Source organism: Brienomyrus brachyistius, unplaced genomic scaffold (assembly GCF_023856365.1).
Source record: "Brienomyrus brachyistius isolate T26 unplaced genomic scaffold, BBRACH_0.4 scaffold56, whole genome shotgun sequence".
NCBI classification, from domain to species: Eukaryota; Metazoa; Chordata; class Actinopteri; order Osteoglossiformes; family Mormyridae; genus Brienomyrus; species Brienomyrus brachyistius.
Genome location: NW_026042331.1, coordinates 548,799 through 575,787, shown reverse-complemented (window position 1 = coordinate 575,787; position 26,989 = coordinate 548,799). Strand labels below are relative to the sequence as shown.

General features: G+C 41.0%; 1 protein-coding gene across 2 annotated transcripts; it reads right to left on the bottom strand.

Annotated features, from left to right (window-relative positions):
- Window positions 1-1,397: 1,397 nt before the first annotated feature.
- On the bottom strand, window positions 1,398-26,933 carry LOC125724468 (protein disulfide-isomerase A3-like). Of its 2 annotated transcripts, none has more exons than XM_049001182.1 (13): window positions 26,731-26,933; window positions 26,267-26,345; window positions 20,012-20,129; window positions 19,823-19,930; window positions 18,428-18,557; window positions 17,048-17,161; window positions 16,712-16,837; window positions 15,747-15,929; window positions 15,420-15,528; window positions 12,891-13,019; window positions 12,603-12,717; window positions 12,104-12,161; window positions 1,398-6,136 (listed from the first exon to the last, which is right to left on the bottom strand). In XM_049001182.1, the coding sequence occupies exons 1-13, from the start codon at window positions 26,874-26,876 to the stop codon at window positions 6,121-6,123; spliced, it is 1,431 nt and encodes a 476-aa protein (XP_048857139.1). In that variant the 5' UTR covers window positions 26,877-26,933; the 3' UTR covers window positions 1,398-6,120. The 2 variants fall into 2 exon arrangements, with proteins under 2 accessions (XP_048857139.1, XP_048857138.1); XM_049001181.1 differs by having other exon boundaries at window positions 1,402-6,136; window positions 12,638-12,717.
- Window positions 26,934-26,989: the final 56 nt, after the last annotated feature.

The window sequence follows — 26,989 nt, the reverse complement described above, 5'->3', positions numbered from 1 at the left end:
GACTTGGACTGCAGGCTGTTGCAGTGGGGGCGCCTGCCCGAGAGCTGCAAGCTGCTGCAGTGGGGGCGCCTGCCCAGGAGCTGCAAGCTGCTGCAGTGGGGGCGCTTGCCCGGGAGCTGCTGCAGGCGAAGTGGGCTGCGCAGGCAGCGAAGGCGGCTGCGCAGGCAGCGGCGGCTGCACGGGATAGGGATCCGCAGGCAGCGGTGGCCGCACGGGAGCGGGGTCTGCAGGCCGCGGCGGCTGCATGGGAGTGGGGACCGCCGGCAGTAACGGAGGGAGCTCCTCTGTACCGGCGATCGCCGGTCTCCTCCGCCTCCCTCGCTGGCGCCTGGTGGTGGCGGGAGGTGGCGCGATGTCCGTGAAGGCGGACGGCCGGAGAACAAGCTCCCGCTCCGGGTACGGGTAGAGGAAAGGCTCCTCTTCCTCGTCCTCACTGGAGAGCCAGTACTTCCAGACGGAATAGCCGTCTTGTGTGGTCGGCCTCTGAGCTGGAGGTAGGACGGGTACCTCTCTCTCGTCCTCTGTCGGGAGCCATAGCCTGGAGAGCGAGCCTCCCAGGCGGATCACAGGCTCTTCCGGGATCCTCCCTCTCCGCGGCTTCCTTCTCTTTTTAAGGTCCGTCATTCTGTCACACCACGTGGATGAGGGTAAGGCAGGCAGGCAGGAAGGACCGAAACACGGGCATAGACGAACAGCAGGTAACATCACGTAATGATGGACCCGGAAACAGGGGAGACCAGGACTTCTCTTTTTAAGGTCCGTCATTCTGTCACATCACGTGGATGAGGGTAAGGCAGGCAGGCAGGAAGGAAGGAAGGAAGGACGGAAACACGGGCATAGACGAACAGCAGGTAACATCACGTAATGACGGACCCGGAAACAGGGGAGACCAGGACTTAAATACATCAAAGCAGAGCAACATAATCAGACTGGGCTGGAAACAAATCGGGGAAGCACACGTGGGTAATCAGGGGGCGTGGCACACATGAGGAGCGGACGGGTCAGGCATCACAGCACCTTCCACTGTATTTGGTTTGCATATGGGTGGAAAATCGTTTTCTTTCTTGTTATAATTGTATGTATGGTTTTTGCTCAGAGACTGATGAAGTAGTATCACCCAAATTTACACGTTATAAGGCATCAAAAATGTGCTTAGATGTGTATGTGTTACAAATTTGATATGTTGATTTAGAGGGTTTTGACCCTAATGGTGTTCCATAGACGGGCAAATCCATAGACAGGCACCTCCCAGACGCTCCGTGGGCCAGAGCTATTCTGGTGTGGGCTAGAACATATGTTCTGCATATAGAGTGTCAGGGAGGTGACCGACACGCTGCTTATAAACTGTGCAGTCTGGCGGGTACCTCCCCAACGCGTGCCACATGTTACCAACAAAGAAACTGGATTCAGCTGCAGGTAGGGCCAATTTTGCCAATATTATATTGTGGATCAGCATAGGACCTTGCTGGTTTTAAAATGCTTGTATCTCCAACTGTGCCTTACGACCCTTTCACAACTCTGCTATGACCCAACAAAACCTGCTATGAGACCTATTGAGAATTGCTGGGCTATGCTACCCCTTATTTGAATATGGGCCCATGTTCAAACTATCACCCAGTTGGGGGGGGGGTTGGTTTGGAGAAGCGTGTGTGAGAAAGCCAATGTGAATGCTGTGCTGCTGTTCAAGTGCCGCTTTTGTTTGTTGGTTGACAAACTAAAAGAAAAGGATAAAATAAAGAGACCTCGTTCCTGACCAAACCGGGTCATGGGACCTGATTGTTGCTGAGTGAAGGGAGCTATAAACCAACCCAGCCTCGTAAACCACCGGACAGAAGCACTGCACTGTCAACAGGGCAACACTATTGACTTTCATTTTTAATCATTCATTTCAATTACTAATTTCTTTGTTGGCCAGAATTTTGCAGCTTTTGTTATGCATGGAGGGCTCCGCAGTGCGACCAAAAATCAGTCAAGTGTGACTAAATTTTTCACTTGGTCGCACAGGTGCACCTAACATTTCTCAGGTCTATCCATTTTTTTTCAGGGTCAGAGCCAATCAAAGGCAGAGATGTCATATCTATTATAACTATAGTTTAGTAGCAACATGTTTGCTTAACATGCAGGGTTATAATTATTGTTACCTTGATAAATCAATATTAGGGATTTTCCTCTTACCATTATATGCATTTAATGAGACTTTGCTTAATTATATTACAGGTAATTCAGACACACTTTTTTAACAAAAAACTTTTGTAATCTGTTTTATTGATGGAAAGACTAGCTACTGCTATTGAGCTAAATATAGGCTACATCAGTCTAATAAAACAGTCATGTCGGTTACATTATCAAGCTAAAACGTAAATTGATTTTTTAAATCATAATAAAAACAACTTTAAAACATTTATAAATGTACAGTCTCAGAAACACTGGGCTAAGAAGCATATCCTGGTCATGACAAGTGTGTGACCCGCAGAGTGCCCCCCCTCCCCACAGCATTTCAGCATCAGACAGCAGCAAATTAATTAAAAAAAAAAGTATTTGGAAGCAGTACACACTTTTGAGTCATTTGAGTTTTTGAAATTTTCAATTTGTCAAGCACTTTAAACATAGACACTTTTTAAGTTTTGATGTAACATGATGCAAGTTTTTGCATTTTTTTGATCAAATAAAAAACATCTACCTGCATTTTTATTCCTATTTACAATCATTTACATAATTATTAATGTTCATGGGAAATGGCAACAAAATGTGGTGCTAAAGGTGCTGTGAAACATTTGGGTGCACATGAATTTTGTGGGGGTACACCTAAATTAAAAAGTTACAGTAGGTGCATCAGTGCAACTAATGCAAAAAGTCCTGGTATGACATGAAAAATAAATTAATACTAGTTAATTAAATGGCCTCTCATTCATTGTGGAATAGGTGAGGTTGCTTGTTTTGGGCTTGTTTCTGTAGATATCACTTATTTCTTCTGAAATGTGGAAAACCTGGGGTTTTGTACATAAACTCATTGAAGACCTTGCATCAACCAACAGTTGATCAAAAAATATTAAGTGAAATGGTGGGATTTAATAGTCTCATGTCGATTACTTTTCATAAAGATGATCTTGCTTGGTTGTGCAAACTACAAGTAGCTTAGTTAGATAATAGCATAACAAACACTAGTAGCAATGCTGAAAACGCATTAGTACATAGCGTTTGTGTCAGTCATAATTCTCATCCCATTGTGTTTGCTGTAAGGACATAAAAATGAGCAAGAAGCCCAACAAAAAAATAGGGCTAGACCTGGTATTTATTTGGAAAATGTCATAAAGTTACTCAGTTACCAAAAACTCAGAATCATTTAGTTCATAAGCAGTGCTACCAGAAAGTCAGATTTATAGCTAAGAAGAGATTCAATAAATCCCCTATAATTACTTCTATTGGTCTCTAGGAAATGATCTCCTTGATAGTTGCTATTTTACATGTTGTGTATGCTAATGATTCTTTTCAGGAAGTTAGCATGTTTGTGATGTTTGTGAGAAAAGACAGGGTGCAGCCTTGACTGAGGTCATTTTTTCACAGTACAGGGCCTAACATTCGTGGCGGAATCTAGCGATTTGTGCACAATTTCAATAATTCCCACAAGTTCAGTGTACACAATGTGAGACATTAACGCACTTAAACTACCATATTATTGAAGATGAATAACAGTAAAAAAAATTATAAAGGATAAATTTCACTTTATATATTGTAACTTTAACAGCAATAGTTTACGAATAAAAAAGGGAACTCCATAATGAAAATGGTGGTGCAGGATGCAGTGCTATCGTTTGGTAACCAGAGGGTTACAGGTTTGAGCCCTGGTTCCTGACCCCATCAAAGTGTCCTTGAGCAAGACACTGAACCCCAAATTGCTCCCGGTGTGCAGGTTGGTGCCTTGCATGGCAGCCTCCGCCACCGGTGTATGAATGTGTGTCTGGATGGGTGAATGTGAGGCATGAAATGTAAAGTGCTTTGAGTGCTCGTAGGAGTAGAAAAGCGCTATGTAAATGCAATCCATTTACGATATAATGCAACGTGGTGTCACATGTCTGACCTTGATATACCCGTGCCTCACAATGTTAATATGAAACCTACACCTATGCTTCATATACAGTTTGCACCTCAGGTTTCAGGAAGACAGTAACATAGTTTTAACAAAAGCATGCCAGGTGGTTTTTAACCATTGACTTTTAATAACCAGCACACAGGACTTGAACCTTAAGAATGATCAGTGTGCATGGCTGCCTTTGTACTGGACATCAAAAATCTGTGGTTAAAAACTGTCTGGCTTGCTTCTGTTAAAAAATACTATAGCCGGTAAATTGAATATTGAATGGAATTACATTATCTGAAAATCAAAGTGTGTGCACACTCTACTGCTCAAAGCACATTTTACTAGATGTGTCTCATTCAGTTTTAGAATTATTACACCATTTATTTACTCCATTGTGCATTAATGATTACAATGTAATAAGCATGTATAGACATATATGTATAGACCATTTATTTCACAATTTGTGCTATGAATGGAGACTCAGGGCACCAAGGACTGCAAATGAACGTGAAGAGAACATGCGAACATTCATTCAAATTTGCCCATACAGAAATCTGGGAAACCAAGGGATGTGCAAGAGTCACCATCAGCTCAAAATGCTGAACCAGCTGCTTCTCAGTACAAGTGATATGTATTTTCGTAGATACTAACAAGATTAAAGCACAGATGGGGAAAGGGCTCGAATCGCAAGAATGATTGTTGTGCATGTGTACTGGACATAGAGAAACCGCCTGGCCTGCTTTTGTTAAAAAGATATTACAGCGGAATACTGAATATGGAATCTGAGGTGCAAGCTGTATATATGAAGCAATGTGACTGGTCTAGATTCTCATAATTTCAAGTTAGTATCTCATAATTGTGAGTTAAAATATCATAATTATCACATGATAATTATGTAATTATGATTTAGCATCTTATAATTTTGGCTTAGTATCTCAATTTTATCTTAGTATCTCGTAATTTTGACTTAGTTTCTCAATTTCGATTTTGCTTTTCATAATTATGACTTAGTATCTCAATTGTGACTTAGTATCTCAGAATTATGACTTGGTACCTCATAATTCCAATTTGACATCTCATAATTATGACTTAGTATCTAATCTATTTTTTATTTTATGTGGCAGAAATGGGCTTCTGTAGGTTCCTGTATGCCAGTGAAAAAAGCACCGTAATCTGGTTGGAGGGAAGCAAGTTAAGACTTATGCCTCTGCATAGAGTGTACGCCACAGGTAGCCACAATGCCATGTTCCTTATGCCATAGCCTGACGCCTACAGTTACATTTATGGGGAGGTGTGCGTCAGGCTGTGGCACAGGGTACACAGCCACGCAGCTACCAACAACGTGGAATCTATGCAGAAGTATAAATTGGCCTTCAAGAAGAGTGCTGATGACTTTCAGTGCATCTGGAAGCATCACTGCACCCACTGGTTGACTGAAGATACCAAAATGGTTTTCAAAAGCATATAATAATGGGTTTAGATAGAATGGAATGTAGCAATGCAAGACCAGACAGATGAGGGTGAGAACAGTCATGTCTGTGTTTTTATTGATCCATTTCCTTTAGTCAAACAAAGTGGATTAACAATATTTCACAAGATGCAGCCTACCTCCTCATGAATCAGGGTTTAAATTCATTCATACCCTACATAATCTGTAAGAGGGCAGAGTAACACTCACATTTTACATAAAACATATCCCAGAAAAATGGCTACGCTGTCTTTTCCTTCATCTTTTCAGTTTGTCAGGGTATAAACACATATGACCAGCATGGTGTAACACTGTTACCATGGCTCCATGCAGCAGATCCTCCTTTCCCTACTTCAGGGGGAGCAGCGATGGTCCTGAAAGGCCACTTTCCAACTTGCAGCTTCTGTCTCGGCTCTGTGAAAGTCACCTGTTAATCTTCCTGTGTTGGATCAGGGTTTCCCATCCATGTTTCATCCATCCCTCAGCCTGTCGGTCCTTGTTCACAACTCATCCTTGGTGCTCCTCTGCCCAAGTCTGTGGGTGGCCTCTCTCTCTAGGAATTTCAGGATGTCTTTCACTTCACGGGGGCCCTGGAGATTAAGCAAATCACTCAGCATTAATATTGTGTAACCCACAATGCTGCTCTGCTGTTGAACAATTTTTGAATAACATGCATTTTCTGCCTTCAAGACATAAAACAGATAAATCATACATCAGACATTTGTTTTTTTTCAGGTCGTCTGAGCTTAATGATGCAGCTTTTTACTTTTGGATACAGGACAGAGTAATGCTAGTAATGCTAGTCCCAGATGGTTAGGACACCATTAACATGGCAGCACACAGGCTACCATCACAAGGAACTATGGAAGACTGCAATTCAATTAAAATATTAACGATATCTTGTAGCAATCTGTAATGCCAGTATTGGATAAGCTACTTAAAAAATGTAGTAAGCTATGCTACAAGTTATTGTAACAACTAGCCACCCAGCCTGGAGTAAGGCCACTGCTCCAGCACGGAGGAGGATGGTGGTGGAGGAAGTGCGCCGTCAGGAGGAGGCTGCAAGGTGGGGCAAGGCAGTCTCCCTTGACAAACAGGGGCAGTGGACATTGTGGGACAGTGTCGAAAAGAGAAGGCTCAGCTGGAACAATGTGTGGGTTATAGAGGCGAGGAGTTTGAGCTTTACCATCAGCGCCACTTATGACATCCTGCCAACACCAACCAATCTCCATCAGTGGATTGGTGAAGATCCAGGGTGTTCCCTTTGCTCCAGGCCAGCCTCCCTCTGGCATATACTAACAGGGTGCAAGACCAGTCTCACCAAGGGCGATATACGTGGTGCCACAACCAAGTCCTAAAGAGCCTTGTGTCCACAATGGAGGAAAAATGATCTATCATGAATTCCCTTATATATATTCCCATATATAGTTTCATGAGAGGTCCGTCATTTGACACCAAGGTGACTCTCATGACTAATTGGGCATGGTACGCAAGCTCAGGACTGATCACCCTATAGCTGGCCGCCGCTGGTGAGGGTGTATAGTGTGAAAGGCCGAAATACTCCATGAACCAGAGGAGCACTACTGATGATGCATCTCAAAACTTCAACATACACCAAACTTCAAGTCTAACATTCATCATTTACTGACAAGCTTAACATTGAACCAATTGTTTCACTAATGGTAGATAGTAACATCTCATCAGTGCACAAAGGATAGTAACATCTCATCAGTGCACAAAGCATAGTAACATCTCATCAGTGCACAAAGGATAGTAACATCTCATCAGTGCACAAAGGATAATAACATCTCATCCTGTGTTTCGGAATATTAAGGAAGAAGCTGTCAACTGGTATTTTGTGTATGATGGAGTGGACAGCACAGTCACCGGATTTCAACTCTACTAAGCTGTTATGGGAGCAGCTGGACCGAATGGTACATAAGAATAGCCCATCAAGCCAATCCAACTTGTGGGAGATGCTTCAGGAAGCACAGGATGAAATCTCATCAGATTACTTCAACAAACCAACATCTAGAATACCGAGGCTGTAATTGCTGTAAATGGAGGACTCTTTGACAAAAGCAAAGTCTGAAGAACACTATTATTTTAGTTTCAAAAATTATTATTTCGAACTTTGTCAATGACTATTTCCGATTTATTTATCTACATTTCCTATTCCAAGTCATTTTATGTATTTCATGGAAAGCAAAGAAATTTCAAAGTGACCTCAAACTTTTGAACAGTAGTGTATATATTCATATGTGAATTGCCTCGCTTTTGACGCCAGTGAAAATTAACCTACATACTTAGGGTCAGCCGAACCCTTTCAGAGACCCTAAGCAAAATTTGATTTACCAAATTTTCCTTCCTATTCTGATAGACTGATGGGGGGGGTGGGTGGCTGCTTGGCCATAGCAACCGATTAGTTCACTTGTGCCTTAGGTAGGCCCCGTTTGTGTCCAATCTATTAATCCAATTATTTGTACTTAAGCCATAATACTGCTAAATTCTTGAATGTGAAGGATGTTGATTGATCATATCAGTAAATAACGTGCAATTATAAAGTTTAATTCGTAACTTTTTAGTTTAGTTATGTGTTTGTGCTGGGGAATCCGTAAATTAACTTATCAAAATAAACACTAATCCATATGAAGTATGATTTATACATATGCTGTCAACTGTGGACTTTTTACTACCAAACAGATTTTTGCAACTAAACAGTTCAAGCAAAAAAAGGAGAGCATGTACAAAGTCACCAGTCATGACAGTGTATCCAATCGCTCGCTAAGTCATGTTTTTTTTTTATTTCCAAGAAAACAAACCTCTTTTTTTCAAAAAAAAAAAAAAAAAAGATAAAAAAACAAACATTGACGGAGGTCCTCACTGAAAATCAACCGTGGAGGAAACTGAAGATTATTTGACAGGTTTCATTACAATCTGTGTGAGATGTTGGAACCGAAGTCCAACCAGCATACAGATGGCTCACCCAAGAATGAGAAACCTAAGAAATGCTACCGGGAATCCTCCAGCAACACCAAGGACTTATACCCGCCGACATCAGAGGTTAGTGGGCTTTGTTCAATTAATGCAAGACTGCATCTTAGAATCACTAAGTGCTGAAATGCATTCAATCACAAGGAAATCAAGGATTTAAAATGAGACAATGAGTATTTGAAAATCACTGTTGAAACACTGACCAAAAGAAGTTATATTGGACATACAAATGCACAGCACGCATGGTAGCTCAATTTTCTCCAGGAACCTCGAAAATAAATACAAAAATCCGGTAAACACAAAGATTTCTTACATACTAAACTAAATCTTGCTTCAGAAACTGTAGACAACATAACATTCCACCGGGCTCACTGCCTTGGAGGAACAGCACAGAGGGAACCTTGGCCCATCATTGCAAAGTTTGAACATTACCAACAAAAGGAGCTGGTGAAAAGCAGAGGCATAAAATTAAAAGGAATCCACTATGGCCTCAATGATAAATTCCCTCACAAAATAATGAACACCGTAAGAGACTTTATCCTATTCTTAAAAGCATCAAGCAGAGCTTCAGTCATCGTGGATAAACTGTACATAGACGGACAACTATTTCGTGATTGTAAGATAATCTGGTGCCTTTTGTAAATGGAAAAACACATTACACCCCAACAATAAGAACTTATGAAATTTACAAACGAGAGGAGGCCATTCGGCCCATCAAGCTCGTATGGGGAAAACTTAACTAATAGATCAGAGTTGTTAAAATCTTATCTAGCTATGACTAGCAGGAAGACTATTCCATACTCTAACTAGACGCTGTACAAAGAAGTACTTCCTCAAATTCGTTTTAAAATGTTCTCCCGCTAATGTCCACTTATGGCTAACTGTACAAATAAACCAGCATTTTCTCTCTTTCCCTCGCCTTCCCTGTTATCTCGTATTAACTTTAATGTTACTCACTTTCCCGCTTTTATAAATCCTTCGGCTTAATTTCGTTCCACCTATCACCTTATCCTTCCTGTTTCCATGACTTTTGCTGCTTTGATCACTCCTTTTCCTCTCTCTGCACTTCTCAGTAATCTCCATTATAGCTTATCCTCACCTGCGTCTGTCATACTTTTTTCTGTTTTTGTTTAAATGTTTTGTCTCTGTATATAAACCAGATGCCTGTATTTCTCTGTTACATAATAACACACATTTGGAATTCATGCTTTAGTGATGTAGTCAAAACCACCTACACCAAGACCAAGTCATTACCAAGATCAAAGTGTATCGAGATTGAGACAAGACCAAAACCAAGGCAGGGGGAGACCGAGACAAGACCAAGACCAAGGCAGGGCTAGACAAGGTCAAATTCAGGAACAGATCACATAACACAACACACTATAAAATGTGGAGCACAGGCACCATCTTTGGGTTATAAATGCATAGACTGGGGGCGGCATGGTGGTGCAGTGGTTAGCACTGTTGCCTCACACATTAAGAACCTGGGTTCAAGTCTCTGGCTGGTTTCTATGTGTGTGGAGTTTGCATGTTCTCCCCATGTCATCATGGGGTTTCCTCTGGACACTCTGGTTTCCCCCCCACAGTCCAAAAACATGCTGAGTTTCTAAATTTCCTGCAGGTGAGCATGTGTGTGTGTATGGCATGTGAGTGCGCCCTGCGATGGGTTTGCACTCCATCCTGGGTTGTTCCCCGCCTTGCACCCATAGCCTCTGGGATGGGTTCCGGACCCCCCATGACCCTGAAGACAAGCAGTTTTAGAAAATGGATGGATGGATGTTGAGATTAGAGTCTCTATGATGGCGATGCAGGGGTTTCTTTGGGGACCTTTCTATGGCTTAGTATTATGAAGGAATGGTTAGTTGCTGGATAAACAGCAATGCATGGTTTTATATATTGTCATACATATATATATATATATATATGTGTGTGTGTGTGTGTGTGGGTATAAGCTAATAGCATCTGAAAAAAATTTAAATAAAATAAACAATATTTTTCTATCCTCTGAACAAACACAGACATAACAGACTGTTTTAGAATCTGATGCTGAATGTTTACGCTATCGTTTTTCCATCTGTACACGCTATGATTGGTAAAGTGAGATTTGAAAATAAAATAGTTAGCATTTTAGCCTAAAACAAACCAATGCTGCAGCACGTCATTGTGTTTACATGTAAGAGGTGTTCCAATTACATGATGGCCGTATTTTAACCGTTTTGACGGAGCTCAGCATCCCACACAGCACATATCACTAGTATTTAGAATACTCTTCAAATCTCGCCAAGACTCCGCTCAAGCTATTGTCCATTATCTCAACATAAGCAGTAAAATAATAATAAGGCATTAGCTAAGAGATTAGAAACAGTCATCCCTTTACAATACACTCTGATCAAACAGGCTTTATCAAACAGGCAAGCATTCATCAAATAATATACGCCACCTACTGAATCTAATCAGTATAGCCAAAACCAAAAACACACAGTAATCTTGTCATTAGATGTCGAAAAAGCATTTGACTGGGTTAACTGGAAATTTTTATTTCCCACACTAGAAAGATTCGATTTTGTGGAGTCATTTATTCAATGGATTAAAATGTTGTATAACTCACCCACAGCATGAATGGTACAATTTCACATTTCACACTTCATTGAGATGCCACACAAGGATGCCCACTCTCACCATTACTATTTGCTCTGTGTATTGAACCCTTAGCAGCTGCCATCCAAATAACTGGTATCACCACCCTAAACACACTTACAAGGTCAGTCTATATGCAGATGACCTATTACTATATACACAAAATACTTTAGCATCACTTCCAACCATTTTCAGTCAGACTGAGAGATTTTCCATCATTTCAAAATATTCAGTCGATTGGTCCAAATACATTATTCTCCCAATTAACCAGGACCAGTGCAATGCTGTGATCCTCAAACTCCCAGTTAAAATCCTTACAGGTAACATTCGATATCTTGGTTAGTTTTAAATTACTTCTTAAATCATCAGCTACAGTAAATTATAAAATGCATATATTCAAACATGCAACATGATCCTTGCCTTGAAACTGAACAGTTTATCAGTTTATGAAGGAATCTCCATTCATATCAAAATCAATCAAACAACATAAGATCATCACCATTTCAACAGCCCTTGAAGCTTACTGGAAATTATTAAGATTATTAAGATCAGTAGCTGCCCACTTAACATTTGTAAACTCATGCCAATTTGGGGACAACCCAGATTTCATATTTAATAAGACCATCTTCAAATTTAATTCATGGAAAAGTAATGGAATAACCCATGTACAGCACTAATTTGAAAATGATAAATTCCTAACCTTCCATAAAAACTTATACAGAAATGACATTGCTCAAGAACTTTTTATAGTATCTCCAACTCTCTTTAATAATAATTTGCAACTATCACCATTAGAAAAATTGCATCCATTTCACATCTTTATCTAAATTATATACATGTATATCCTCACTATTAATTAAAGCATTAAGCATTCCAATCATAGACTGGGAAAAAGATTTAAGAATGATCAAAAAAGATCAGCTAACCTCATATCTAAGTGGCAGGTCCTTCTTCCCAACTCTTGCAAAGTAAATAGTGGGAAAGCTGGAAAAAAAAAGAAAATGAGTAAGCAGGTAATAATGTCCACCAAGTCAGGTGAAATACAACCTTACACTACAGGGTCTGCACTGTGTAGTGTTTTTTGTAAGAGTCACACATAGAAATACACTATATTTTATATTAATTCATCCATCTCCTGTAACCGGTTTAGGGTCACGGGGGGTTTGGTGCTTGGAGGCTACAGGCTCAAGGCAGGAAATCACCTAGGATGGGGAGCCAACCCATCACAGGGCACACATGCACACCAGTCACTCACACATGCACACCAGTCACTCACACTCACACACCAGTCACTCACACATACACTCCTATGGGCAATTTGGTAACTCCAATTAGTCGCAGCATGTTTTTGGACTGTGAGGGGAAACCGGAGTACCCGGAGGAAACCCCACGACGACATGGGGAGAACATGCAGACTCCACATACATGAAAGCATATGTGCTGAAATAAAGTCAGCTGACCCCTGCACATCATATCCATTTGGGACATCATTTGCAGTGGCATCCATCTTGGCAATGATGATCCTGGGGTTACTCGATAGCTACAGAGAATGGGGAAAGGGACCAAAAACACCACTGCTTAGTTACCCTCAATAAAAGGCGGCTAAACAGCATTATAGATAGATGATGGATTATCAATCGGATGTGTTCCTGCTCTGTCACATGCATTCAACATGTCAATAACATACAGAATTCAGGAGTGCATGATCTTCACCTTCTGGCCCAGCTCCACGTATTTGGGCTCTAGGTTCTTGCAGTGTCTACATGAGGGAGCATAAAACTCAATCAGCACATCCTTGTCTGGATCATTGACAATCTCCTCAAACGTCTCTGCTACCACCACCTGCACCAAGACACAAACATTGTCACAAAAGACACTCAAACTATTAAATCCCTTCACATGTTATTGCTGCACTACCTCAACAAGCTGGAGGTCTGAGGACAATTTAAAAACAAATATTGAATCTAGGTAGGCTTCAGGAAGGATAGAATGTTGAAGGCCAAAATAATCCATGTACAGTAGGATTATTTTTGTCCTAACCAACTAACTTCAATGACAAATGTGACTAGAAGTATCTGCTTCTTGATAGCAGCAAATGGGAGGAGAATGTGGCAAGAAGACAAGATTGTGATAATCTCAATAACTCCATTCTTTTTCAATTTTCATTTACATTTGCTTTACTTAACAGACACGTTTACCCAAAGTGATATGCGGAGTAGTGACTCTGAGGCTGGGGATGTGTGCCAGCAATCCAAAGGTTTACCAAGAGCAATCATACTCCATTGGGCCCTTCAGCAATTGACCTTAACATGAAATTGCGCCATCTTGGGTATGAAATTAATTGACATCCAGCCCTGCAAGCAGGTCCTCCAACTAACATGGAAAATTTGGTCACAGGATTGTCACTTCAGCTACTGGAAGGAAACTCGCACGGTTCCTTTTGGACTAGTGTGGTGCTGAGCTATCACCTGCTGCACTCTGATTCTCATATATATATATATATATATATATATATATATATATATATGCGCAAATGGCATATAACAAACATATGGCTATCAGGCTGTTAAGCAGTTGACTCAGCCTCTCAATAGCTAGGCTGAGCTTCCAATAAATACCTGTACGCAGCATAAGGCTATGTTCACTTTACCAGGCTAATGTAACTCAAATCTGATTTTTTTTTGTCTTAATGTGACAAAGATCTGATGTTTTCAGGGCTGTGCGGTCAAATCAGATTTGAGTCACTTTCATATGTGGTCCTAGATCAGATACTCATCTGATTCGTAGCCATGCGACGTGAATGAGAATGGTCAAACTGGAATTGGAAAGTGTGTTTTTCTCTGCTTATATGTATGCACTGAGCGTTGGTGTCTTCGGCCAGCAGTGGCAGCGCAGTAAAAAATGGATGGGAAGGATGGGGAAAATGGCGATTTACTAGATATTTGGGGAAATGAATCAGTTCAAGCCACACTGGAAGGGACTTGTAGAATCAAATAGTGAGAGAAACAACTGCCAAAGAAATGGTAAATCCGTCCATTTTGTCAGGTTTAATACCATGAGTTGCCTCACAAATACGCCATTTTTTGTTGTTGAAGACACAGATGACTCGTACAAAAACATATCAATGTGTGTCGTTAAGGAGGACAGATGGATTCACAGTACAGTTAAATACAAGTCACTTCACAACATTTTCACAACCCAACCTGATTCTATTCATATTTCTTTTCACTGTATCAGGTTCATTTCACGGATTGCTTGTGAGCGATCTCCACCAGCCCAGAATAGGATATTAAGCCAGATATTCTGCTTTTAGATACTTTGTGTTCTCTGTTTAATGAAAGTTCTGCATAGGACCTGCACTTATATCTGAGTTTGTGTTTACAGGACTCAATAGGTACCCCAGTCACGGTGGGGTAACCGTTTATATTCCTGTAGTTCAGAGGGAACCAATACTATTGAAAAATAAACTACTATTTCAGATATGGGATATTTAGGTAATAATGCTGATCAAAAGACTACAAACATCGGCAGTGAACACTTAAATATACAAGCAAAGAAACTGAATTTTTTTAGTCAGTGGAATCATTAACCCTAATTTTCGCCAAACAATAAAGTGACCACTGTTAGTTTGCTGTAAATATAAACTACGTGGTTTGCTGTAAAATGGTAGGATGAACAGATCGGGCAGTGCCAGAAAATATAATGCTTGGAATTGTTGCACATGCACAAACGTGCAAGGTACAAAATCGAGCAGGTGGTACGGATCAGGTAGTTGCATGATAGATCACAAGCCAAAACAGAATGACTTCCTACTTAGACGCTGTGTTGACTGGCCAAATTATACCATGTGTCTCTGTCACAGGTTCTCTTTCAGACATGACAGATTTGAAAATTCAAAGCGAGCTATTGGCATGGCAGATGAGAAAGTGTGGTACAGATCGGATAGTGACACGTTACTACTGATCATCAAAGTATTACATGAAGTTTGGAAATATTAGTAGGAGAACATAAAAGATCACAGTTTTTACAATTTGCATGAAAAGTAGATTGTGGACGTCTTCAACATCAGTCACAATATGAAATCATAATACTGCCCACCCCATCTGTCTTACATATCCCAGACTTCAAACACACCATTTTCACCACAGTCAACATAATTCACTTCAAGTGGGGTATAGTCATAATGTTCTGGCACATCAGTGTATATGCAACATTCAGCTTGTTGATGATAGGCATGCATACCTTGATGGGACCATTATTGCGCTCAGGAGAAGGCTGGGATTTAATAAAGCGCTTCAGGTGTCCAGCAAAATAATCCTCCAGGAAGCGCTCCAGTGCCTTTCCATCACGACTGAACACAGACACAAACATGGACATAAACACGAGCACAGCAGTGAAGAAACAGACGTGATTAAATCCGTAAAGTCGACAATGTCGAGGTACACAGGACAGATGCAAATCATCTACAATTACATTTATTCATTCACTCAGCATTTGAAAATGTTACTATATTTAAAAGATCATATTTAATACAGAAACATTCTGCACACTAGCCTCCTCAATACTCACGTGAACTCCTCGCGCATGGTATACTTATGTCCCTCCCGTGTCCTGATGGTGACAACAGGCGGCCCCCCACTGTCTGACAGGCCCAGGCCAAACTCCTGCTCTAGCTCTTTCTGGAACTCTCTCCTGTTGGCCACTGCAAAGGTTAGGCTCCGAGACTGGAACTGAGATGCCACTTTCAGCACTCTAAAAGAAGCAGAGCGTAAACGAGAGCTTCAGCACCAGCAAGGAGAGAAAGATCCACTTAGCATCAATATTTTGGCTATCTGCTGAAATTCTAAGAGGCAGCAGGAAATACTATATCCTTTATGTCAAGATACAAAAGCCCTGTGACTTATTAGTACATACAAGGTGTACCATATCTTATGCTGTGTAGATTTCAAATATAAGATTCAAACAACTGCAGACCATTATGGATGAGTAGCTATTGAAAACAAATGTATCGACAATTCAGATTAAATATAACAAATGAAGACAGTTGAGTTGAATGGTGGCTGCGTACCTGCAACCCCCGAATTTGAGCTTCTATATAATTCAATTTAATTTATTTTTGTACAGTGACATAGTGCCTTTCATAACAGTTACCACAAGGTGCTTTACATGAGTGTGTTGTGATAGAGAGAGAGAGAGAGAGAGAGAGCGGCTTACATGGACATTCTTGCATACTATTTTCATTGGGTAGTAGACAGATTATATTTCTATAATCAGATATATCAAGTGCTGTCTTAAGAGTACACGTGTCACTATGCCAAGTACACAGAATCTCAAAATCTGAAGAGTGTATGCAATGGGAATCCAGTCATATTGATAATAAGAAATTTAATTATTTTCATAATGAAGCATTTACACCACCATGCCTCCCCATGAAATCACTAAGAACAATTCAATATTTTATCCATCCATCCATTTTCCAAACCGCTTATCCTTCTTTTCTTTCACTCACTAACACACACACACGGGGTGCTCACCTGTTCCTCCAGTACTTGGATCCCTTAGGATCCCGCACATAATCCAGATCATAGAAAGCGATCAGCAAGTCTCGTCCCTTCAGTTTATCTCTGTTCTCCTGGGTCACATGAGGGCAAATTCCAAAGCTGCAGGCATAAGGGGGGAAATTGTACTAATACCTGTAGAAATGTAAAGCGCTCAAGCATGAGATGGAGACGGACATGCCCACCCTTCACTGAAGTATCAATGGACGGATAGAAAACAGAAAAAGCTAAACATATGGCAAGAGAGGACGTTGGTTAGCAGAGAAACACAGACACATGCACCCACTCACTCACTCATGCACACGCACTCACATGTTGTCCTTGATGAACTTGCGCAGTACAGAAGTACTAATAGGACCATCATACTTTTCCATGCTTGTCTCAAATGTGCTGTGGAGCCGTGGAGGTCGGAAGAGCAGCACAGTCCTGCAAGACAGAACCCAGAGAGTAGGGAAGACTGAGCGACAAGATGAAGGCAGAGAAGGGAAAAGCTGGGGGACAAGATGAAGGCAGAGAAGGGAAAGCTGGGGGACAAGATGAAAGCAGAGAAGGAAAAGCTGGGGGACAAGATGAAGGCAGAGAAGGGAAGGCTGGGGGACAAAATGAAGGCAGAGAAGGAAAAGCTGGGGGACAAAATGAAGGCAGAGAAGGAAAAGCTGGGGGACAAAATGAAGGCAGAGAAGGAAAAGCTGGCGGACAAGATGAAGGCAGAGAAGGGAAGGCTGGGGGACAAGATGAAGGCAGAGAAGGAAAAGCTGGGGGACAAAATGAAGGCAGAGAAGGAAAAGCTGGGGGACAAGATGAAGGCAGAGAAGGGAAGGCTGGGGGACAAGATGAAGGCAGAGAAGGGAAGGCTGGGGGACAAGATGAAGGCAGAGAAGGGAAAGCTGGGGGACAAGATGAAGGCAGAGAAGGGAAAGCTGGGGGACAAGATGAAGGCAGAGAAGGGAAGGCTGGGGGACAAGATGAAGGCAGAGAAGGGAAGGCTGGGGGACAAGATGAAGGCAGAGAAGGGAAAGCTGGGGGACAAGATGAAGGCAGAGAAGGGAAGGCTTTGAAAAGAAGGAAAGACTGAGCGACAATGCTCTGGGAAGGAGCCCCCATTCGCTCCATTATCCAGCTTCCTTTACAAATAGCTAATAATAAAAGTATAATAAAAGTATAAAAAGATACTTTTTATTAATCCCCATTGAAAAATTCTCTTTACTTCTCCCCCAACTTGCTCTCTGTAGGTAAGAGCAAGCTGGCTGTGAAGGGCAGCCACCTATAGCAGCGCCCAGGGAGATGGGGATTAAGGGCCTTGCTGAAGGACCTGCAGAGGTGCTGAGGCTGGGCTTGAACTGGCGACCTTCTGAGCACAGGCACAGAGACTTAGCCCACTGAGCAACACGCCAATAATAGTATTGCTCAGTATTTCAGTATTATGACCTAAAAGCATTGTTGTACAAAGCATGAACATGGCATCATATTTCTCATTAAAACTACAGCATTTCACTTCTATTTAACATGGTTTACATGAATTTGTAATAGTAGCTGCAAAAATTCATAATGATAGCATAATGAAAGCAGAGCTGCAATCTCAGGACAGATGCAGCTGAAGCACTCTATGGATTTCAAGAAGCAACTTTCTTAGGCCCAGTGTCCCTGCGCCCCCACCCCAGACATACAGGCTGCCCCTCAGTGCCCTCTCACTCGGTGTGCAGGTCGTGCATGACGCCCAACTCAGCCTTCGTTGTGTGGGCAAAGCGGTAGCTCTCCCTCAGGGCAGTGGCAGCCTTCAGGTATTCAGTTAGCTGTGTAGAGCCGTGCCCAGGAAAGAAGCCTATTGGAGGGGGGGGGGGCAGAAAGGTGATTTGCCTTATTACACTGCTGTCACTGGGTCAGCATTACAGGTAAATGTGCAAGCAAAAAAAAAAAAACAATTCTAACATGCCCGTCTCTCATTCATTTCAGTGAATAGAACCTATTTAAAAATTGGGAAAATTTCAACTCGATTAAAAGAAAATACTGTACAATGCAAACAATGCAAAACTGAACATGTACTATGTGAGTTCTCAAGTTGAAATGCTGCCTGACGTCGTCATCTACCATTCAGCTCTTCCTTTCATTTCAAGTGAGTTATCAAGTTAAAACACTGCTGAACACACTCCCTCCATAAACTAGGAAACTTGACTGCTAGCAGGCTTGGGCCAATAGCTTACTGTCACAACTATAAACAGGGACAGTGTATATTTTATTTTTCTCTATGTATTTTGACAATGTGATTTTTATGCATTCTGGACTAAGATGACAAATATTGGAGATGAGCTATAATGGCAGATTTTGGTCTGAGTTATATTTTATGTGCACACTTTAACATTACTCAAAATATAAAAGTTATAGGTTGCAGTTGCCCTGATTTTACCCTGAACATAGTCAATTTTCTCTATTCAGAGACTAAACAAATGTAAACTTTTGCTCTTTGTCAGTAAACCATTGTCTGTTATAGACATAAGTGGATGGCTCAATGTTCACCTGAACAGGCAAAGATTTTTACTTGCAGCATTTGGAACATGTTAAATAAACAAATTGACAAAGGTGTCATTTGAAGAACCGGTGAATGTAAAGCAATGTAAAGGACATGAATAAAGTCTGGAGAGCACGATGGCGACCAAGTGCACTCTGTGTACGGTGCCTCCCATGATGTTATGTGCCCTGTATAGGACTGTTAATCACTTTTGTATTTGTGTTCTCCCTGATATTAATCATCAGAGCCAGTTACCCAAAACAAGCAGACTGGTGACATAGAATAAAAAATAATTAGACAGGACCAAGGTCAGGATGGTGCCACTAAGTTCATGAGGAGATTTAGGTGTTAGATATAAGGCAGATAAAAAGGGCAAAAATAAGAAGAGATGAGAGAACAGGGGGTGACATCTCATGTGGAACTGGAAAAGCACTTCAAGTTGACATAAAGTGTCTCATCTTCACTGCCTCTTAACTAAACAACAGTCTAAAAAAATTGTAAATTCTAAAATCAACTTTTAGTTAGTGATGATGAATGACCTCCTGGGTTCAGGTGTTAGAATAATATAAATGAACACTTACCCACTATGCTGGCATCAAAGTTATCAATGAAGGCATCCAGGTCAGCCTTGCTATGCAGGCTCACAGAGCTGGGTCCAACCTGCTTCTGCATATATTGCACGATGCCCTCTGCGTGTGTAAACACTGGTCACAGAACGATAATAGCAGCATACACACGCTATGCCACATTCACTTACGACAAAGGCCCACCTGCCGTGTGTGGTCCATTGTAGATAGCAGCTTCCTTCCCATTTCGGAATATTTTGAGAGTGGGGTACCCATTCACTCCGAAGCGTCCACATATTCCTGAGTTTGCTGAACAATCCACCTGATCAGAAATGGAAATATGTGGCATTATTGAGAAACACCACATCATAATATCCACGCTGTCAACTAGGTACCACGTTTGCAGTGCTCGTTTCCTTCATCCTGCTGTTTGTGAGTGCAACCACTGCAACTGATCGAATTTTCTGTCAATTGTGATTCGTCAGTTGTCATATGGTGAGTTTAGGGTTAAGTTATGTAGTTTAATAGCTATCTTCATTGTCTAATTTTTGTGGTTAGGAAAGCTGGAGGCAGTCCATCAGAGTTATTTGGTTTTGCTGTAATTATGTTTCTAGGTGGGTTAGTAGTAGTGTTTTGGGCTAGAATTAATTTTCCTCCTTTTTCCTTATATGGTTCTGTGTTTTTTTTTGCTTATACTATATCTTGTCAGTACACTTATCTATGAGATGAGCTTATAGATTTTCTCCTTTTTCCTTTGATTCACACAAATTAACCTGGTCCTTAGACTGTAACTGTGCTACAAGTCTGATTTGATAATATAACAAGAAATGTACTGTAAAGATGTGAAAAACACCTAAACTACTTCTAGAAGTATCTTTTCTACATGGAAATCCTCTAAAAGCACAGGAGAAATTATTTTTGAGTGATCTACAAATGCATTTTATAGGATGGTTTATCATAAATACATATATGCTTAAACCACTTAGGCGGATGTCTAGAGGATTGACCCATGTTCCGACATTTTTTTTTGCTTTTCCAGAATTTGGTACCATAGCAGAAATTTTCAGTTATAGGTAGCGGGAGGTAAGGAGCGCACAGTGATACAGCATGTTACGGCACCCACCCCATGACAATCCACCTCAGGGATGAGAACGCAATTGCAGGTCTGCAGTGGGTGATACCTCAACACCATACTAGTATGCATGGAATTATACCAGTTGTTTTTGTACTTTGTCAAAATATCCATCCCATAGATTACATTTTGTATAAGGATTGACAATCGTGGCTGAAATTATTGGCACACCTGGAATTTTTCCAGAAAATGCAGCATTTCTCCCAGAAAATTGTTATAATTACAAATGTTTTGGTACACACGAGTTTATTTCCTTTATGTGCATTGAAACAACACAAAAACACAGAAAAAAAGCCAAATTTCACATAATTTGACACAAAACTCAAAAACTGGGCCGGACAAAATCATCGGCACCCTATACTTAATATTTGTTTGCACGCCTTCTGGAAAAAATAACTGAAATCAATCACTTCCTATAAACATCAACAAGCTTGTTATACCTCTCAACTGGAATTTTCAATCACTCTTCTTTTGCAAACTGCTCAAGATCTCTCAGATTTGAAGGGTGCCTTCTGCCAACAGCGATTTTGTGATTTCTCCTTAAGAGTTCAATCGGACTTAGACCCTGACTCATTGCTGGGCACTTCAGAACTCTCCAGCACTTTGTCTTCAACCATTTCTGGATGCTTTTAGAGGTATGTTTGGGGACACTGTCTTGTTGGAACATTCATGACCTCTGACGCAGACCCAGCTTTCTGACACTGGGCCCTACAATGCAGCCCAAAATCTTTTGGTAGTCTTCAGATTTCATGATGCCTTGAAAACAGTCAAGGCATCCAGTGCCAGAGGCAGCAAAACATCTGTGTGAAATGGTGTCAAATTTGGATTTTTTTTCTTAGTCTTTTTTGTGTTGATCCAATGGACATAAAGGAAATAAATGTGTTTTTACCAAAACATTTCTAATTGCTACAATTTTCTGGAAGAAATGGTGCATTTTCTGGAAAAAATCCAGGGGTGCTGATAATTTCAGCTATGACTGTATGTTATCAAAATAACTTTACGATACCCCCATTTAAAGTATCAAATTTTTATATGTAGTTTTCATACATACATATACGCTGCCAGAAACTGCTACATGTGATTTTCAGTGGGGTACGTTTTTTTATAAGGAAATTTAATGTGAGGGTAAGAATGTAATGTAAAATTGTCCTCATAATTGGCAAAGTAGTTATATAATTAACTTCTTAAGCTTGGGGTATTTCTGCTGAATTTTACCTTCAGTTTCAAGACTTATTATACAAAATATACAAGGATTATCTTCACAATAGGGATGATGTATCAATAAAAGACACTGAACTTACCCAATTATGTATTAAGCGAAAATAAATTGCATATATTTTGAAAAAAGTAATAATTAATAAAATGGCCTATTTTTCTCTCCTAAAAATCAAGCTTCAATCAATCAAATATCAGTAGCATAAATATGTAGCTGAATGGCTTTAAATGAGTAATTAGACACATATCTAGACTTTTGTCCCTTATTTTATGTTTCAATGTGTCACCCATTTTCAACATTCAAAAACTGTCCAAATACTTATTTTTCAAACCTGAGACTCACTGGCCTTCCATTATTTTCTGTAAAGAACAAGTAAAAATGCATAGTCAGAATATGCTTACATTCATTTTATGTTAGTGGCATTTAGTAATGATTAGGATATGTTATTGCTTTCTTTAAAACAAAATTTATATCAGGTAAAAAGGTGGAGACGGGGACCTCTCAAAACACAATGTAGGTCTAATGCTTTTGTATCAAACAAGTTCAGTTCCAGGTAAAACAGAAAGATTAATATTGTTAGTTCTTATTTAAATTAAATATTACTTCGATTAAAGCAAAAATCACAATTTAAAGCAGTCTCAACAAGGAAAACAAATACACATGTATCCTCAAGTTTAATGGTAAACCCTGGTCCCATATTTAAAGAATTCAGAATCTGTAAGAAAGTAGAGTAACAATAATATAGCAATAATCACATCGATCTGGTTTTACACCTAAATCTTCTACCATTGACTGCATCCCGGGAGTAAGGGTTCTCATCGGGTACAAATGCAAATATTGACAGTTTCTTTGCAGCCTTTGTCTTTCAGGGATCCCTCCCAAAGTTGATGGGTATCATGGCTGGATTGTACATTGGTACTGAGAGTCTTATGCAGAATGGAGGAAGAACCTCTGCATTCTTCCCAGTTGAATCTGGGATTCATCAGAGGTGTGTTCCTGCTCCTACTCTGTTCAATGCTTGCATGGACAGGGTGCTGAGCAGGGTAGTGGGGTTCAGCGGCTGTGGGGCATTTGTTGGTGAGGAAAGATTCACTGATCTTAACTTTCCAATGAAGCTGTAATCTTCGCAGAATCAATGGAGGCTCTGATCGGGGCTCTCAAGAGATGGAGCGAGGAGTCAGAGTGTCTGGACTTTATGAATATCCTGGATAGAACCCAAGATCCAGGATTTTAATGACCTCTTGGGCACAGCCATCAGCAGTGCATCTTTCTACAGGGAGAATATTGACCGTGTTGAGAGGTTCACTTACCTTGGAAGCAACAAGACTCTGGTGATTCTTCCTATTAAGTCAGCAGATGGACTGGGAGAGCATGGGGGGGGGTCATGAGATCACTGGAAAAGGGATGCATGATGCTTCCAACTTTTTTTGTAAGAGGACAAAAGTCTTTGGAGTCCTCGTGCTCCCTGTTTTGGTGTATGGCTGCAAGACATGGATGATGTCCAATGACCCGACATGAATATTGGACTTCTTTGCTACCTTCAGAGAACCACTGGTTCGACTGGCGAATGAGCAGTTGCTCACGGAATTCTGAATGAGGCACATTACCTGCATTGCGACGGAGCATCAGTTATAGCATTATGGCACTACAGCCATGAGGCTCGTTCCCATGAGAGTGATCCGGCTCGCAGGATCGTCACTGCTGAGGAGCCAAGTGGCTGAACCAGTGGCCTGTACTACAAAGGGGGTTTATCCAGATCAGATTTAACCTGGAGTTCATTTGCCAATGCTGGGTTTACAAAATCGGGCTGTCTCAATTGGTGCTAATTATTACTATGAAGCTGGTTAAGAAGCTGATTTGGTACATCGGTATTAACTGCATTGGAGTTTGTGCGCGTTCACATGGAGCACGTTCGGCAGCGCAAGTCACTGTTTGGGTCATGACACAATCTCCATATTTCATGGAGAAGACTGAAAGCTAATTATGCAGGGCTATGAGGAATTTAAATCAACGCTGCAAGGAAAGTTCAATACCACTGCAGCCAACAAAAGCAGGCAGGCTTATTGGCAACGTATTGCTGACTGAGTAAATGCATAAGTACATTTTCATGGTCAGCAAACATGGTCTAAAATATCTCACAGCCGAGTATTAGACTATGAAGTGTTGTCTGAAAAGAACTGAAATACTGTTAATAAATACAGAGGCTCACAGATGCGACACAAATTATCCATCCATCCATCCATTTTCCAAACCGCTTATCCTACTGGGTCGCGGGGGGCCCGGAGCCTATCCCGGAAGCAATGGGCACAAGGCAGGGAACAACCCAGGATGGGGGGCCAGCCCATCGCAGCGCACATTCACACACCATTCACTCACACATGCACACCTATGGGCAATTTAGCAACTACAAGCCTCAGCATGTCTTTGGACTGTGGGGGGAAACCGAAGTACCCGGAGGAAACCCCACGATGACATGGGGAGAACATGCAAACTCCACACACATGTGACCCAGGCGGAGACTTGAACGCGGGTCTCAGAGATGTGAGGCAACAGTGCCAACCACTGCACCACCATGCCGCCCCCATTAGTTACCAATTATATGGTATTAAGTAACGTAATGCTCCCTAAAGTTCCATTACTGTGATGTTACTCATAATGTAAACCTAATGTTAACAATAATTTAACTGATCCGATTTCAGATGCAATAGTAATGGAAAGTGTACGTGGCAGCAAGTCAAGATGAAATATTAAAGGATCATGTCAAGTGGTAGGGCTATGTATTTATATTTCTACTGATATATATTTCTTATGAAAGATTTGTTGTGTCGAGCCTCCACTTAATAGTGTGTTTCTGTTTCACAGCTAATTAGAAAAAGGTGTCTGTTCATATGACACTTAATAGAAGGTGAGCCATTGTTTAACAAACAAATGATTTGCAACAGGACAAAACAGAAGCATATGTGTAGTGAGAAAAGGACTAGGAACCTGTCACCGCGGTTAAGTTAGCCTCATATTCCATATTCAGTTTTCTGATTTTAATAACTTTTAACGGAAGTAAGGTGCGGCGTTTTAAATGACAGAATCGTGATGTCCAGTACACAGACATCGATGCACACCGATTATTTTTACACTTCAAACCATTTCGTGATTTGTGCCAAATTGCGTTATTAGCTAATATTACAGGTTCTTTCAGCCGCAATGACACGGTGGTTTAGCATTTTGGGCTCATGGCGACTGTGGCACACCACTTTGTTTCCCAGATTGCTTTAAATACGAATTTTAATAATTTTTTGAATGTTCAAATGTATTCGTATAATGGGCAATGGGACAATACATGAATAGATTAACAACTTTAAAACTAGACAAGACAGGCGCATCTAATGAAGTGTCCTTTGATCGGTGGACAACAGAGAACAATACACACCCCTTGGGTTTTCAGAATAACTTTCCCTCTAACAGTTATTAATTAATACATTGTATACATATTATATGCTATTGCTCCATATCATACATATTGACAGAGAGAGTCCCTCACGATTGGAGCGCTAAAGTTGTATGGATCATCCAGGTAATGCACGTGATAAACACAAATATCAACAAACAACGAATAAAGCCTAAGATAATCCACGTTAACATTCAAGGGTAGCAAAAAGTTTTCAGGTCTTGTAGACATATAATGCAATCTTGACTTACACATGCCCCGTAACTGAATAAAGCTGTTTTTGTCAGAAAGGGAAAAAAGGGTAGAACATCAAACCAGATCATAACGTTCTATCATACCGTATTGTTCGGTTGACCCAAGCACCATGGAGTTACAGATACATAAGGTCGTCAGATGCCGGACTGTAAGGTACACACACGATGGGAGATTCAAACAAACCTAAGAACACCCAAGGATCGGACAGGGTTCACATAAGATATGGGCAAACATACACGCCACAATCGGGAAATGCAATTATTAACAACAGTACAACAAGGGGCAATTGCCCGCGAGCATGCCGGGATATGCTAATCCACGCCGGCGATACAATACTATTAACTAATAGCCTACTGGAAAGTACGAAGTTCCTAATTACAACTAAATAAAAATACGGATATAAACAATTGTTACCTCTGCTAAAGTGACAATCCCCTTCAGGCGCGTTGCTGCATTTTCGTACTCAGGAGCTAATTTCTGACATTTTTTGCACCTGGCAAACAAACGATGACCGGCTGTTATTACGATGAACAGTAATACCCACCACATATTTTATCGCAGTTTTCTAGTCATTTACCATTTATCAATATGTACCCAAAGCACAATCGCATTTGTTATCCATCATTCACCAGTGCAATATTTACTAATTAAGACGAACCAGAAATTCAACGTGCAGCCATAATTCGTGACTCCGGCGCATGCATAATTCACTTTCATTCATTTTTTCCCAGTTTAACATACCAGCGCTAAACCGCCAATCCTCCGGAACAAGGTAACATCCACCTTACTGAGAATTTAATGTCATAATACAAGGGTATCGACTACACAGAACATGCCGCATTTTTTAAATTATTGTTATATGTATATTTTTCCCTTACCAAGGGGCAAAGAACTTCACCAGCATCATATCCTGCTCGGACACCCAGTAGTCGAAGTCGGTGTTTTGGAGCTGCAGTACGTCTATACCAAGGGCCACGGGGCTCAGGATGAGCAGGGCGATCAGAGCGGACGAAACGACAGCCATGTCTGCTTGGGAAGGGGAGCTAAGCTTAACTAAGCAGGGTGCGCAAAGCGTCAGGAAAGGCACCCTCCTATTGGTCAAGACGCCGTTCCATTCTGTTAGCGTGCGCCGTCACT

Excerpts from the sequence above, each read along its gene's own strand:
- LOC125724468 (XM_049001181.1), bottom strand. The coding sequence starts at position 26,876 with ATGGCTGTCGTTTCGTCCGCTCTGATCGCCCTGCTCATCCTGAGCCCC. Across the intron at positions 15,930-16,711 it reads TCCAAGTACTGGAGGAACAG|AGTGCTGAAAGTGGCATCTC; the intron begins GTGAGCACCCCG and ends TGCTTCTTTTAG. Across the intron at positions 12,718-12,890 it reads ACGTGGAGCTGGGCCAGAAG|CTATCGAGTAACCCCAGGAT; the intron begins GTGAAGATCATG and ends CATTCTCTGTAG.